Source organism: Dipodomys spectabilis, unplaced genomic scaffold (assembly GCF_019054845.1).
Source record: "Dipodomys spectabilis isolate Male_0828 unplaced genomic scaffold, ASM1905484v1 ptg000783l, whole genome shotgun sequence".
Lineage (NCBI taxonomy): Eukaryota > Metazoa > Chordata > Mammalia > Rodentia > Heteromyidae > Dipodomys > Dipodomys spectabilis.
In genome coordinates this window covers 9,374,932-9,391,505 of record NW_024871460.1, presented here as the reverse complement: position 1 = coordinate 9,391,505, position 16,574 = coordinate 9,374,932, and the positions used below count along the sequence as shown (strand labels likewise).

Below are 16,574 nucleotides of genomic sequence, written 5' to 3'. Positions count from 1 at the left end.
TTTTAAGCTACTTAGACTTTAAGTTCAAACATTGTAGATAGACCTTTTAATTTAGCTGGAGTTATCTTTGCTTCTATGAGAAGGCACATTAGTTACCTCCCAGTTTCCTCATCTCTATAAACAAAAGGAACATTGTACAACTTGTTATTTTAAAGGAATAGTATGAAGATCAAGCAAGAACCCTAGGAGTTCTATGTGATAAAACCTTTTATAGTCTTCTGAGTCCAGTGGCAGAGCCTATGAGCCACAGGTAGCTAATGTACACCTAAAAGTGGAACACTGCAAATGAACAAGTGATTTTTTTAATGTTTAATGATTGTCACTACTTTCAATTAACTGAAATTTAAACAACTGCACATGGCTAAAGAATACCACTTCAGGTAGCAAACTTCAGTAATAACCACTTGGAACAGATTACTATTTTACAAAATGAATGAGCCAAGAAAATTTCTCTGGATAATGGAGTGAACAGATTAAGCAGAGTAGAAATGGCAAAGTCATTCAATGACACATACTTCAAGCTTCTTGGGTATATAAGAAAAGGTTCAATTCTGCTGTCCCGAATCAAATATACTATTTATATTCTCTCTGAAAATTGGGGAAACGCATATGTCATTAATATTTAGGAAAAAGCAAGAGCTCAGTGCTTTATGGTCGAGGAATTGAATGAACTCTTTAAGGGAAGTAGGAACACAGAAATTTCTTATCAACATCCTTGTATTCCCAGGATGAAGAGTAGCAGAAATTCATGGCACCCGTGTCACTGATTTGACATAATGAATTTATACCCTCAAGAACATCCAAAATCTAGCTCTCAGAGCCAATTGATTTTAAGTTAAAGTCAAATGTAAAGAAATATTCAGCATAAATTAGGCATAAAAAAACTAAGTGGCTTTTTTCACTGACTGAGGACTGTAACTGTATTTTCTATTTTAACCCTAGTTTTTGAAACTATTTCTTCCACATACTATTTTCCACAGTTCTCACTGATAATTCATTTACATGTGTTTTTAACAGAAATGTGTCACTGTCAAGTGAAAAATATGAAGGGATCAATTTTCTTCAAGTTCTTCAGCCTCACAGTATATCTTTCCCTCTAATAATATAGAACAAAATCTGATAAAAAAATTCTAAAATAATATGTCAGTGAGAAGAAATTTTAAAGCTTCAGAGCTCTTTAAAATGACACTTTAGCAATGCACTTATTCTCAATGTGGCAAAGAAAGGAGCTGTTTGAACTAAACACAAACCTTTCTTCAGATGTGGTTCATTTTCAAGTACTATAATTGATAGCAACAGAGACAATTATGGGGGTACTAATTTAAGAGGACTTGAGGTTATGGGCTGATAGTCAAAAAAGTAAAACCTTACAAGTAAAAGGCTGGGATGTTAAAGAAAAATCACTGAGAAAAAGTACAAAACTTTAAAATAACTCTAAAAAAATCTGTATGGGCTGGTCTTGGCTAAAAATAACTATACTCAGAATTCATCTACTAATATGCACAGAAACTGTTTCTGTATGTGTAGTTCTTCACAAATGCATTCCAGAGCATGCAGAGTGCTTCAGTAATATACTTCTGATGGGAAATTAATGTCTAAACATTTCAATAACAAATCTAATTATCTGGCAGTTATCTCACTCTCAGGCCATGCATGCTTATTCCGGAGCCTGTTCCCACTGGTGTCCTACCAGTGAGCACCTTTTTCATATGGATTTAAAAGAGACCACCAGTGTGGGAAGGAGTGTCAAAACTTAGAGCAGGCCAGATGCTAGTGGCTCATCCCCATAACCCTAGCTCCTCAAAAGGCAGAGAGCCAAAGGATCACAGCTTGAAGTGAGCCTGAGCAAAACAAGTCTGCAATGCTCCATCTTCAAAACAACCAGCAAAAAGCTGGTCTGGAGTAATGCAAGTAAGTGAAGCAAGATCAAGGCCCTGAATTTGTTAATGTAGTATAGTAGATAGATGTTTTCAGAAAACTTTACATATTCTTCAGTGTGTGCATTTATTTATTTATTTATTTTGGTCAATCGTGGGGCTTGAACTCTGGGCCTGGGTGCTGTCCCTGCGCTCTTTCAGCTCAAGGCAAGTGCTCTACCGCTTGAGCCACAGCACCACTTCCGGTTTTCTAGTGGTTTGTTTATTGGAGATAAGAGTCTCATGGACTTTTCTGCCCCAGCTGGCTTTGAACCCGGATCCTCAGATTTCAGCCTCCTGAGTAGCTAGGATTACAGGCGTGGGCCACCGGCACCCAGCTTAGTGTGTGCATTTTTATAATTACCTTGTGAGCACTGCATTAATCCATAGTTTATCAAGAACTGGTTTTCTCATTTTACTCAATATAACTCCGAAGAACTAGTTCCCCTGTGATTATCTGGTATGTGGAATGACAGCATATCAATGTATCTTTAAGGTCCATTTCAATAATTTGGAAAGCAGTTATGCTTGCCACCACTATACCACCAATACATTCTATTTCAGCGATTTGAAAGCCAATGTTGTATGGGAAAAAAATACAAGAGAGAAATGCAGAAGAAAGGGAAGAGCAGAGTATTCTGAAGAGCACACATATCCAACTTGTCACCCCCATTGCTTCAAAATAGAGATAAACAAGAATTGCAAACAGATGCTAAAGAGGATCCTAATGGGGGAAGATAGTTCAATAACTAAAACCATAAAACATCCTTCTGCCATGGAAAAGTTCTCCATGATGTATCTATTGCCTGAAAAACATGGGGGATGCAAAGAGACATTTACCTAGACATTACAGAACACAGACATGCCTATAGTCCAGCACAAAGCACTCACAAGAAAACAGATGACAGAAACAGCAGAATGTGGATTTCTGCTGAGTGAGGCAAAAGGTTCCATGATGACAAGAAGAGCACCTAAGGCTGACAAGTCAGCAAGCCCTAAAAAAGTTAACACCCTAGCTGTAGACAGATGTGTTGACATCTGAAGAAGGATCTATCTCCATGGCAGTGATCTTTATGGAAAGATGGCTCAGGCGGGGCAAACCAGATTAAAAGCAGAAATGAGAGTGAAATGATACAAGATGCTTACAAGATCTTTCAGTGCCATCTTTTATGAACTGGCAACTGTCCTGTAGTAACATAATATGTGCTGCTCCTGTTTGTACTATTGTCTCTCTAGTGAGAGGGTATCTGGAAGAGCATATCTGGAAAGTACATATCTAATGATACAATTAGTAGGTAATTGTTTTTAAATATACCTATCCTTTCTATAAAATATTAAAAGTATTTTAAAATATAACAGTATTTTCTTAATTATCAATATGTAAAAATTTAACTAAAAAAATGAAAGTAGAAAGAGAGGATATAAGGGCAGAAGAATGGAAGAAGAGATAGAAGAAAGGAAGGAGAGCAAAGGAGAAGAAAAAAATAACCACTAAGAGAAAAAGAAATTAAAAAAAAAAAAAGAGGAGGACGAGGAGCAGGAGGAGGACATGGAAAAGGAGAAAGAAGGGGAAGAGTGATAAGGGAAAGGAAGCAAAAAGAAGTGAGTACAAAGAAAAAGAAAACAACATAAATACTAAGGATACCACAATGTATGAATGTGATAATGGCTCAACTGTTGGCAGAGAGATGATCTCAGAAGAAATTCCAGGCTAACCCAATATATCCACCCCGACTCTACAATGGGGATATGGAAGAAAATGATGAAAGAAATTGTTTTGAGAACTTCACTCTTTTGTAGGTTGATTTTGAGGTGGCCTCCCATTGGTTGGACAAACAGGTCTTAGAATAAACCCTTATTTATAATTTCTGAGTATATTACTGGACACATGAAAGAATTCATTAGTTCTTTCATTTTACATCTCCAGGTCATCAAAATATGAAAGGAGAAATGCTATACAGGTAAACTATTTGCATTCCAAAGTTCCTCAGCATACCCCCTACATTTGTCTCACTTTCAGAATCCGGTGAAATCACACAGCTCCAAGCATAAATGGGTGTAGTGCATACTCAAATTAGACACTCCAAAGGCATTTCGATTTGTTCTCTGCCTCCACAACCATCCTTGCTGTTAATGTAGGCAGAGAATAAAACCTTAATTACACAGCCTTGGAGAACATAAATGAGAGCTGGATGCATCTCCTAAACATTTAATCTTTCTAGAAAAACCAACCTAAACTATGCCTTGTAACTAGAAGAGGAGAAGATAAGTCACAGAACACATTTAATTATCTCATCAATGATTTCAATTATAAGCCTAGTAAAGAGGCAATAAAGTAGCATCATATTACATGGATTAGGAAATCATACTACATAGATTAGGAAATCAAAAACCCAAAGAAACCACAAGTGCCCCCTCCATTCAATGTGCTTTAGCTACGTCTTCTATCCCTTCTATGAGATTGTTTTTCATTGCTTTTCTACTTGCAATAAATTTGGTCTCATACTTGAGAGAGCAATACATCACAGTGATTATGAAGAGACTGTCTTCCCTAGTTTACATCCTATCTTCCTGGTAATGCAACTCTGTGATCTTGAGCAGGTTACTTTAATCCCTCTATACCTGTTTCCTCTTTCTTTTTTTAATGGACATAATGGTAGTGTCTACTTCAAGGGATTTTTATGGAGATGACTTGATTAACATGCATAAAGAACTCAGAGGCACGTAGACACTTAAGGAACTTTTAATAAAGGGTTTCCATTATTAGATATAAATCTAAAATCGGGGCATGGGGAAAGATGTGTAATCTGTTTTATGCAAACTAAAAAATGAAAGAGGTAAGTATCAAATTTAAAAGTGATACTGAAAATATGAATTTTGCATTTGATTTTCAGTTAAAGCTGAACAAGAGTTGAATATTCTATCACACATTTCAAAGTTTGGACAATTCTAAGACCAAGAGTTCAAGAAGTCTGTGCTCTGATGATTCTCAGAAATAGAGTCTGAAGGAAATCAGAAAATGATACGAAACTGTTCTCTCGCTCTCTCTCTCTTTCTCTCTCTCTCTCCTCTCTCTCAGTAGACTTCTCTCTCAGATTGGTGCATTAGTTGTGTATCTGTGTTTCTAACAGCTGCGAGAATGCTGTAATTACAATAACCCAAGAAATAAAAAGCCAGGAATAATCTGCTGACTTGATATGGTTAGGAGAGCTGACCATTTGAGAGATAAAACTTTTATTAAGAGCTGAATAAGGCTAAACTTGATTGGACATACTGATAACCATGATTTTCTCTTCTAAACATAATGTCTGGGGGAAAAACACTGATCTTCTTGAAAATGGTACATGTCCTTTCAATAATAACAAATAAACCCAAAATCAAAGAGGGATTGGCATTTATAGTACTAACTCTCCTGTTAACAAATCCAAATGGAGATTGAACTGTCATATAGGCAAAGGATTTAGTGAAAATGACCAATCTATTCTATTCAAAAAGGTACCCTTATCCACTTCAGGCATCTTCACTGAAGAAAATAACCTGGTAAATGCCAGAACTTTGCTTTGTTTTATGGCCTTGGGTGAGCATATGTTTTATTTTGCACATTTTATTGCTTGTTAAAGAGACACAGTCCTGAAAACAAGTATGGGTTCACATGCCAACCATTTCTCTATAGACACTCTGAATTGATTAAAGTCTCATTCACCAATCTTTCCCAAATGCAATTGTCCTTAGCTCAGAAAAACAAAGAAACAGAACCTGCTAAGATATACAACTTCCCTCCTACTCCAGATCAAAGGAAACTTCAAGGCAAAAAAATAAATATTTGAAAGGAAAATTCAAGACAAGTCAAAATAAACCACAATGAGATTAATGTTCCCTGAATATTTTTTTCTTTCTTCAGACCAGAGGTAATCCCCTATTCAACTCATGTGCTGGTGAATGTTAAGGTTTTATAACGCTCATAGAGTTAAATATGTTGAAAAATACAAACACAAAGGTTGACTTCTTATCTCTGAAATCTGCTCTTCCTGTTTCTACCTTGACGTATTTTGCAGCTCTGGTAAAAAAAAAAATTACAAAACAGAAATATAACATTTCTAGTTCAAACAGAAGATAGTCCCTCACAAGATCATAGAGCAATTTTTCTATTAACCAGATAAATTTATTAAGGACCCAAAAGGAATGTAACAACTGGAATCCAGTAGCTACTTCTTTAAGTCTTGAATAATGCAGAATAATAGGGAAGGTTTAGTAATATAGAAAGGCAACATATACATCATGAACATTTATAAACCTGGGATACTGTAAACACTTTCCCGTGGGAAGCACAACTTGACAGGACTCCTAATTTTATAACCTGATCTAAGGGCTAAAAGCTCCCCCATAAAGATGATGCAAACGCCCTAATGCACAGCACATTAAGCCCTAATGAAACAGCAAAGTCCGCGTTGTTAATGCAGGCTTCCATTCAGCAATGGTTTAAATATAAGCATAATAAAGCAGATTAAAAAGAAAGAGGCTGTAATTACTTTTTTAAGAACTCAATCTCTTGTCCTATTATTGGTCTACATGTGAGCCTCAAAGACTGAATACAGATAGTAAAAGCTGCATGAAGGCATTACCAATCATGTCACATACATTACTTTTTAAATGTAAGCATAACAATTGATGAAACATGATGGGAACATGGAAATCTGAGGAAATAACATCCTGGTCAAATCAGTTCATTTTGAGCTATCCATTATATCTTTCCTGTTTATCTTGTACAAAAATAAAAGGATACCTTTTTTTTTTAATTTCAGGGCAGGGTATGCTTTACTTTTAGGTGATTAGAAGAGAAGCTCATGAACTCCTTAGACTAAGAAAAGCCAGTTGTGGTTTTATGCTGGCTAAGTAAGGTGGCTTCCATTAAACTATAATTCTGCAACTATACAATTTACATAGAAGTGAATTATCAGTAAATTTTATATGTTATCTAAAGTTTAGTTCTCCAAACATTATAATTCTAAGTTTTTAAACTCATATCTGACATATTCACAACCTAGACTTTGCTTACATTATTTTTTTCCCAAGAGTGTATCTCACATTCGTACTCGAGTTGGTTCAAATTATTTAAAACCAAATATGTCAAACAAAAATATAGATCAAAGCCACAGAGTTTTTAAATCCTTTGCTTCGGATTTATATTCCTTTTTTTTTCTTGGCCTAAAATGTCATAAATCTATCATTAACCACCAACTGTTCTGAATGTTTTATAAAAGCAAGTTTAATTGGAAAAGATTAATGCATTGCTCATCTATTCCTTCAATCAACTTAAATAATAAATTCATACAAATCATTCCTAAAGTTGAATGATAGTAATAATGATGTTTACCAACATATATTAAGCAGAATGCATACAAGCCATTAAGTTGCTATGTATATGTATTTTTTTCTGACAAAATGCATACTCCATTAAAGAAATCCTACAGTCAGCATTTTACCTCACATAGCTTTTAGTCTCTCTACAGTTCAAGTGCCAAAGAAAGAACCTGCCAGATAGAATTTCACCAGTGCAAACACATGCAAGTAAAAAGGAGAAATTCAGACTTGCTTTTATGATTCAGTTTATGCATAAAGAAAGTCTGACTGCTATTCCTTTCAGCATGAAAATTCTCATGACTTACTTATCTGTAGACAGGTCTCTGCATCAATATCTCCTACATATGCAACATGTTCAAAATTAGCATTTGGCCTATCAGTAAACTTAAGGCTCTCTTTTATAAATTAAAGTTCACTCTCTTTTGAATTGTTTCAACTCCCAATCACTTCTTTGAAAGAAGTGATTTTCTACAGATTGATTTTTTCCACTTTGCAGCAATATTAGTTCTCTTTGAAAAAGAAGATAGATCTTAACAATAGTATCTTCCTGAATGTTATTCTCTATCACTTTGGGTCTTCTTTACTGCCTGTGCTATGAGGATTTAGTAGACAGCACAATCTAAGATCAGCTGTTTTATTTCCAGTTCTATGAGTTCAAACTTAGATAGCTCACACATCTGTTTTATTTCTCAAAACACTGCCCAGGAAAAGTGTTCCACCCAAACATAAACTTTACTATAAATAACTAAGAACCTAACAAATAACTGTTTGGGGGAAATGGAAGTGTGTTTAAAAATCTGAGTTCTTCCAAACTATAGGCCTCAGTAATCTTCGTTTTAGAGCCTTCCTGACAGCGAGATCAGCTTCCTTAGAAGTCATCCCCAGAGAGAACGAACTGAAACTCCTGCCGGAAATCCAGGTATTAACATCATATTACTTGCTAATTATAAAACACCATTTCACATACTGACATTATTCACTTCCAACCCTTTTATCTAAAACACGTATTTGCTTTCCAATCATAGTTTGACAGCAGAGTGCATCTGACATAAGACAGTGAAATGATCTTTAATAAGACAGCAGTTCAAAGCATGTAGCTTTCATGCATAATAACTATGTTGGCTTAATTTGCTGCTCCACAAAAATAATTCTATTTGTGGAAATTCACGAACTAAGATAGAATTTTTAGAGAGCTTAGCAAAATATAAAACTGGCTTTAAAAGAGCTGTTCTTTCTATCTCTCTTAAAGTGATAAGACTGCCATTCTGACAAAAAAAAATTTTCTTTCCCCTCTGATTCTTCTTACAAGTATTGCAAAATATTTTCATTGTTATTTGTATTCTGCCTATGTTTCTTAATCAGAAATGTCAAAAGCAATTACAGCACGGCTACTAAGTTGATTAAACTGACTTGATATTTCAAGAAATTTAGTAAGTCGTATAAGAATGAAATGATCTCCTTAGTTTTGAGTTACTTCTAATTATAACTAAAGAAGTTAATGTTAAAGTTAACACATTTTGAAAACTCCCTGACCTAATAAGACAACGAAAATGCAAACAGACTACAATAAAGTCTTTCTTAAGCTGACTATGAGTTCTGACTATGCTAAAATTAAAAGAATATATTTCCATAGATTCAGTTCCATGTTTCATTCTACTTCAAATCATCACATTTTCTTCTCTTCTTTCATGTAAGCCATGAACTAAAGACAGGAAAAAAAAGTAGAGCAAAAACGTGGGCTGGTTTTCATAAAAGTATAATTCTAAGTCATTATAAATGTCTTGATAAATTATTATCATTTACCTTAAATGTGTTGATCTATAACAAAATGATACTGATGTCCCTGATACTTACAACCATGCTGACTTTTTAAATTAATCTAAAATTGTCATTTCCAACATTATTTTGTTTTTCTCAGGAGCATAATCTCTACAATCATCACTAGGTCCCAAATCTAATCAAGCTGACTCTAAATCCTAAGCCAAAATATAGGAAAGATTTTCAGGAAAAGGAAAGACTATATCAGAACTATAATCTGAAATTAAAACAAGGCATGAATTACCATGCACAATCATAAAGATCAGTGCCATTTTTGAAAGAATCTCTCCATTCAATTACAATGAGATATATCCAGAAATTAAAAAAAAAAAAAACTTAGCTATTTCATGACAAGAGACTAAAGACAACTCTGAACACACATCTCAATGAACCTGTAGAAATACATCCAACCTTTCTCTTGGATCTCAAAGCTAACCACTCTTCTAGTCTGGAGATTTAGCTTTTAACATGCAAATGGAAAGTCACATTTCATTATTAATAGTAGTTTCTTTACAAAAATACCGTAATGCAAAGCACAAACCTGTACATCATAGGTCCCATTTAGCAAAACAGGCCTTGAAGAATTGATGTCCTGCAGTACACCAGAAAGCACAGAGCGGTTGACCTTCTGGAAGTCTTTGGAATGGCTGAACTGCACCATGTTATGAAGGGCCAAGATTTTGCTGTCCAGCTCAGCATCCTGCCTGGTGCGGTTATGCAGTCCTAAGTGATACTTGCGGAAGTGCTTAATCAGATCTGTGGGGTCGTTACCATAGTAACCGTAGCCACAGATATTGCATTTAAAGTCCTGAAGCTCTGGAGACAGAGGTGCCGGGTCTGGGTTGTCATTCACCAGTAAGTCAGTTTTGGATTTATTCAGTCTTACACCCCCATCTGAAGGCACTTGTGGGTTTTTGGAGGCCACGGAAACTGGGCTTAAACCTTGACAATTGGCTTGACCACTCTGCGCTTGCCCTGTTTCCTCCGTAGCCTTTGGTGACATCTTATGATCTTCCTTTGTCTCCAGGGAGTCCCCTGATGGGGTACAGGCCATATCTTGAGGGTCATCTGCCTCTGCTCTTTGAGGAGACTTCAAGGGCTCACAGACTCCCCCAGCAGCTGGAGATGAGAAAGCCAGCATATTTCTGTCTGTCACCTCATCATGTGGGAAGGAGGGAAGGTTTCCTCCCTTACTGGGGCTCTCATAATTGAAGCCAGCCTTCTCACTCAGGACTGAGCTTTTCAAGTCCTTCTTACTACTTGAAGACTGATCTTGGCCATGCAAGATGTGCTCCTCCTTATTATTTAGTTCTGCAGAATCACACTGATCTGTATTTTCTGACATCTGATCTGCAGAAAATTCTTTGTTCTTTCCAGATACCTTGCTTTCTGTACCTATTGGCTCCAGGGTCTGGCCCTCGCCTTCACTAGCAACGTTTCTCAGAGGGGGGTTCTTTTTCCGGACCATATCTGTGAAAATACAAAAAAAAAAATGGTAGATGCTGAGTTACTTCCAAGGTATAGACAAGTACTTCATTAATAAACAATTCTATTTTCTCTAAGGACCTCTAAGGTGTACAATGATAGATTTCCTCTGAGAAAAGTGAGTTTTAGAAACAGTAATATTCCCAGGCTATGGTGGCTCAAACCTGTAATCCTAGCTACACAGAGGCTGAGATCTGAGGATGAGAGTTGGAAGTCAGCCCAGGCAGAAAAGTCCATGAGACCTTTTTTTTTTTTGGTCAGTCATGGGGCTTGAACTCTGGGCCTGGGCACCATCCCTCAGCTCTCTAGGCTAGCACTCTACCACTTGAGCCACAGCACCGCTTCCACCATAAGACTCTTATCTCCAACTGACAAGCAAAAACTGGGAAGTAGAACTGAGACTCAAGCAGTAGAGTGCTAATCTGAAGTGAAAAAGCTAAAGGACAGCACTAGGCCGTGAAGTTAAGGCACCATACTGATAAGTAAGTAAATAAAAACTAAATTAATAAATGTAAATTAAGACTAAAGTAAACAATTCATATTTAGAACTCTTGTCCTCACAAAGATTGCCTGATATACTATTTTACAATGGATTATGAGTATTAAAGAACTCATTGTTCTTACTGGCTCTATCTTATCTATTTTTTTCTCCCATCCTTTTGTTCATGTCGTTCTTCAGTTATAGTCGATCACATACATACATAAAATGTATACACGTTATACTTTATATAACATGCATAAATGCACACTATGTTCATAGAACATATATATATATACATACTTACATTTATAGAATAAAGATTACGTGTGTGATAAATATATACAGATATAAACATCACTAATTGGAATTAAATACTGCTACTCTATGCAAGAGGAAATATAATTTCAAACAAAATATTCTCATAGTAAAACAGAGTTGTTACATAAACAAAATAAAAACTGTCCCCTTACTTTTAGGAAATGTCAAATAATGAATATTTCATCTCTGGCCTATCAATAAATTCATTTAAGAGACAATTGGATCTTTCCTGAGAGTCAGAAGACTAGAAGAGTGAGGTATCACTAGCTCCGTTGTCCAGCAGAAGGAAGAATGAACTAAAGCCTTGGTATCTAGGTACATCTAAGGGAAACAATATCAAGTTCTCCATTCAGAACACACTAGAAGATTTACTAAAGCAAACTAGTAGGCTGAGTGACCTTGTCATTTTGAAGCAGAAGTGATAAAATTCTAGAGGTTTCTTAAGATTCCTTGTATATGCTAGCTCAGCTGTACCTCTCAATGTCAGAGGCATCAATGACTAAAATCAAAATTAGAATGCTGTAACAAATTCTTCTAGAGGAATCTAATGAATCAGAACTAGAGGGACATTTTAGAATTCAAAAACAATATGTGTTGTATCCATTAAAGAATGTGCTTAACAAAGGCAAGTTGATGGTAGGATTCTCTGTTCCTAAAACACTCAGCTGAAATTGCCTAGTATTGTGGAAGTCATCTTCTTAAAGGTCTTGGAAAACTTCACCTGTAACTTTCTAATCAAACAAGTCTTCTTTACTAGCAATTCTTCTGTGAAGACAAATATAGCAGGGTTCGTTGTACAACAATTATCAAACTGGGCTGGGAAAGTCTACATTAATAACACAGTTGAGTCATTTACATCTATGATTTCTCACAAGGGCTGAAGCATTGCACTGGTTTGGGATATCTGAGTGCACCACTGCTTCTGAGAGATCTAGTAATAAAATATATAATATGGATCACTGACAATGCACTAGTTGGAGAGACTCTCACTTACAAAGTAAAAATTCATTTTAGTGACTAATGTCAAAAACAGTACAATAGTGCTTTCAAAAGTATACTGCTTTTATATATCAAAATGTCAACAGCACAATATAGGACAATACTTCAAAAGTATGCTGCTCCTATACACCAAAGTGCTATTATCCCACAGAATCTCCCTACTAGAACAACAACAAAACTTACAAGATAAAAGATTGAACTTTCAAAAGGAAGTGATGGACATGAGACAATGTCAGCCCAGACCCCTCCTGTGGGTAGGAGGGGAGTGTGCCACACCTTAGTGATGCCACCCCATTAGGTCTAAAATTAACAAATCTAAACAATCTCTGTTAGACCAGGAAATACTGGTTAAACATACATGTGTGCATATGCATATATATAATGTGTATGTATATGCAAAATATTCTCATAGTAAAACAGATGTTACATAAACAGATAAAAACTGTCCCATTACTTTTAGAAAATGTCAAATAATGAACATTTCATCTCTATCAATAAATTCATTTAAGAGAGATATATATGTGCATATACATATGTGCATACATATATGCATGTGTATGCATATACTGCTTTCTAATATTTTTAAACAGAGGGCATAATGCTTGCTGAGCATCTACTACTTGAGCTATACTTCAACATACAATAATATAACAATATAGTGTTTTCATGTCAATAACAGTGGCAGAGTAGCTTATGAACCTCTAACAGCCAAAGAAGAATGAAGGGAACTTTTTTCTGTGTATGCTAGTCCTGGGGCTTGAACTCAGAGACCAGGCTCTGTCCTTGAGCTTCTTTTGCTCAAGGCTAACACTCTACCACTTGAACCACAGCGCTACTTCCAGCTTTTTCTAAGTAGTTTCTTGGAAATAAAAGTCTCACAGCCTCTGTTGCCTAGGCTGACTTCAAACCATGATCCTCAGAGCTCAGCCTCCTGAGTAGCTAGAATTACAGGCATGAGCCACCAACATCAGGCAAATGCAAGGAAATTTACTAAAGCCAATTAAGGGAATTTTTTTTTTTCAAAAAATAAGGAAGCTTACGAAATTAAATCTTTCAACTACCACTTTAAACCAAAGATAAACTGTTCTGAACAAGGAATGGAGGCCCACCATCCCCAAATAAGTGGACCATCTGAAGCCGGAGGATCAATTGAACCCAGGAACTCCAGATCAGCCTAGTTAATATTGTAAGACTTTGTCTCAGAAGTAAAAATAAATTAACGAATAAGTAAATAATGAAGTACATTTTAATAACATGTTTTTAAAATACATATATATTTTAATTTGCCTGTTATACATATTAGATATATTGCCTACTACATATAAAGGCATGCAATCACTTCACACAATGACCTCTTGTATGTTCTTTTAGAAGTTTAAGCTTGTTTCTTCCACACACATTTTCAGTAACTGTTATGATCCATACTGAATAATGATTTCATTTGTCCTTTAACATTTCAGCTTACTGTGGCTAAAATCTAACAATGACTGATAAAAATAAAACAAATAAGGCTACACAAAAGTTGAAAAATCTATGTGAAAGGAAGAGCATCTGAAGAAACATGGAATAATAAATTCAATTCACTTAAGTTATCCAACCATCAAAACGGAAAGAAAATGGTTTATTTATTCCTATATAGTAAATACTCAAAAGTTAATTGGTCAAATACTCAAAAGTTAATTGATCTAAAGGTATTTACATTAAAAAGTATTTTTTCAGAGCCCAGATAATTCTAGATCTTGCTGATTTGTCATTATCATGAAGAGATACAATAGGTCAAAGATTAAAAACTACTTAACCAGCATCTTAGTGCTTGAGAGAAAATGGGATTTAATTAAATTATCATCTTTCCAAATTTCAGTTCCTTCTTCTACCCAAGAACAGACTTTCAGAAGCATATGACTCACTGATTCCTTATGCTAAGAAGAGCCCTTAATAATATACATTGCTAAGAATGCTAAGCTGCTAAAACTTCAAAGAAGTATAAGAAAGGTCATTTGAGTTTTATTTTGTGTTGTGGGGGCAGGGACATGTTCTTTTTAGTTGGTGTTTTAAAAAAATCATGGTTAATTTAGTTGACTATTCTTTGAAGTAGTTATAGAAAAAAAAATTTTACTGGAACTATATCATCATAATTTTTCAGAGTGACATATTATGTAAATATAAGCACATTTGCAATTCTTCTAAGTGGAAGAAACTCCCCTAGCAAGTCATAAGTTAGATACCATAAGACTATAGCCACCCTCAAGTTATTATCTCTAAGACAAATAACAGATTGCGTGATGTTTTACTATGTGCCAAGAACTTTTCCAGTTAACATTTTCACTTGAAAAAAAAATAGATCACATACTTGTAAAATCATACCCAGCATTGACTTCATAAGGCATGTGGCTTTAGAGTGCTTTGTACAATTATTAATTCTATTAGTCAACTATCAGGAAGCTAATGCAATTATCTTAGAAGACGCTGAGAGGACACAGAAGACATTTTGAGAGCTGATCTGTACATCTGTAAAAGAAAGCAAAATAAAAATTCCTTCCTAAATGACATAAACGTACTTTAATGTATCACACCTAAAATACATTAATATGCCAGCACCATGCTCTGCTTGAAAAACATCTGATAAAAGCACAAGGCAGGCAGATCGTGAGCAGTAGTCTCTCCTCCCCTGGGTTTAATAAAGCAGCTGCATGGAAGGGGGCAAGGGGGGGGGGGGCGGCGGGCATGATATGAAAGATTACAGGACAAGAAGTCATTTTCATAACAGGTCAGGATGTTGCTGAGATTATTTGACCTCTAAAACTCCCTTAATCCTAGTGACTTGATACTTACCTACACTAAAGGCTAGGGAGGAATCTTAAATTTTAAATGCCAGCACTGGTTTTAAAGAGAACATTTCAAAGCACTGAAAATACTTAATCACATCAAAGAACTTCAGTCATCAGTTCTGATGATTCTATTTTGAACTTTATCATCCCACTCCATAGCAAGATGCCACATATAAACTACTTTTTTCAAAAGCGTTCAAACATCAATTAAAGAAGGATCATTACAAACCAGCAACTTTAGGTAATGGAGATGAAAGTGAAGGGGACAAAGTCATCTGTGGGTAGTAATCACAAGTATCATTTTCTAGATATGCCTCATTTTGCACACACGCGCACACACACACACACACACACACAAATGCTGCTTAAATCATCCATCTAATATGGCTGCCAAGATGTTAGACAGGTCAAAAAAGTATGGCCAGCTTTTCCACGATGCTCTAATATAATATCAATGCTGAGACCAAAGACAATCAATCCATCTGCAAAAATCATATCTACCCTTAAGTATCTGTTTTTTTCTGAATTAAAATTAAAACGTTAATAAAAGCTCTCTTAGAAAGAGTTCACTATTATAAAAAAAATAGAGAAGTGTGGTATATTCTACACCACCACATATTTATGCAGAAGACATAGCATTTGAGATGAAGATATGATTCTAGTAACTACCTGATCTCACTGATTTAAACATTCAAAGAGAAATGTACTCATTACCTGACTTATGTAGCTTTAACCCCTGTGTACATCACCTTTGCAATACTATTCAAAATATATAGAAAAAAATAAATCAAAAATGAAAAGCTTAAATATAAGCCAGGTGCCACTGCTCAGGTCAGTAATCATAGCTAAAAAGATTGTAAGTTTAAAGAATCATAGTCAGAAGTCAGCCCTGACAGACAATCTAAGAGGATGCTCTCCAAAAAGGAACCAGCAAAAACCTGGCCATGAGGTGGATGTAGTTCCAGTGGTACAGAAGGTGTGAGTCACAGTATCAGAGTTGCACTTTCACAGAAAATCGATTCTAAGCTTTTGATTATTACCTAACCACTGCAAATTAACCCACTAATAATTTAACTAATTTATAACTTTGTACATCACAAAAATTTTAAAAGAAACTGAGATCATGCATTCACTCAAGGCAAATGAGGACTAGTATTTCTTTCCATTAGATGGAAGCTTTCTAAAGTTAAGTAATGAATAGTAGGTAAGATATTTAAAGAAGTAAAGATATGTATCCATATATATTATAGAGATTTGCATACACAAATGCACACACATGCATACATACACACACATATATACTGAACAAGACTAAAAATTTAGGAAACCAACTTGTATAATTTGACCTCAGTCTCAAATGCTATGCTT

At 35.3% G+C, this 16,574-nt stretch overlaps 1 protein-coding gene across 2 annotated transcripts in view; it reads right to left on the bottom strand.

Annotated features, from left to right (window-relative positions):
• The window catches only part of Trps1 (transcriptional repressor GATA binding 1), a 229,234-nt gene that overhangs the window by 173,105 nt on the left and 39,555 nt on the right, over positions 1 to 16,574 (bottom strand). The window contains exons 2-3 of one of the 2 annotated variants that reach the window (XM_042672892.1): positions 14,729 to 14,886; positions 9,637 to 10,565 (exon numbers count right to left, since the gene is read on the bottom strand). In XM_042672892.1, the coding sequence (XP_042528826.1) occupies positions 9,637 to 10,565; positions 14,729 to 14,765 (966 nt within the window). In that variant the 5' untranslated portion in view covers positions 14,766 to 14,886. The remainder of the gene's footprint in view (positions 1 to 9,636; positions 10,566 to 14,728; positions 14,887 to 16,574) is intronic. The other variant, XM_042672890.1, reaches the window with a different exon arrangement.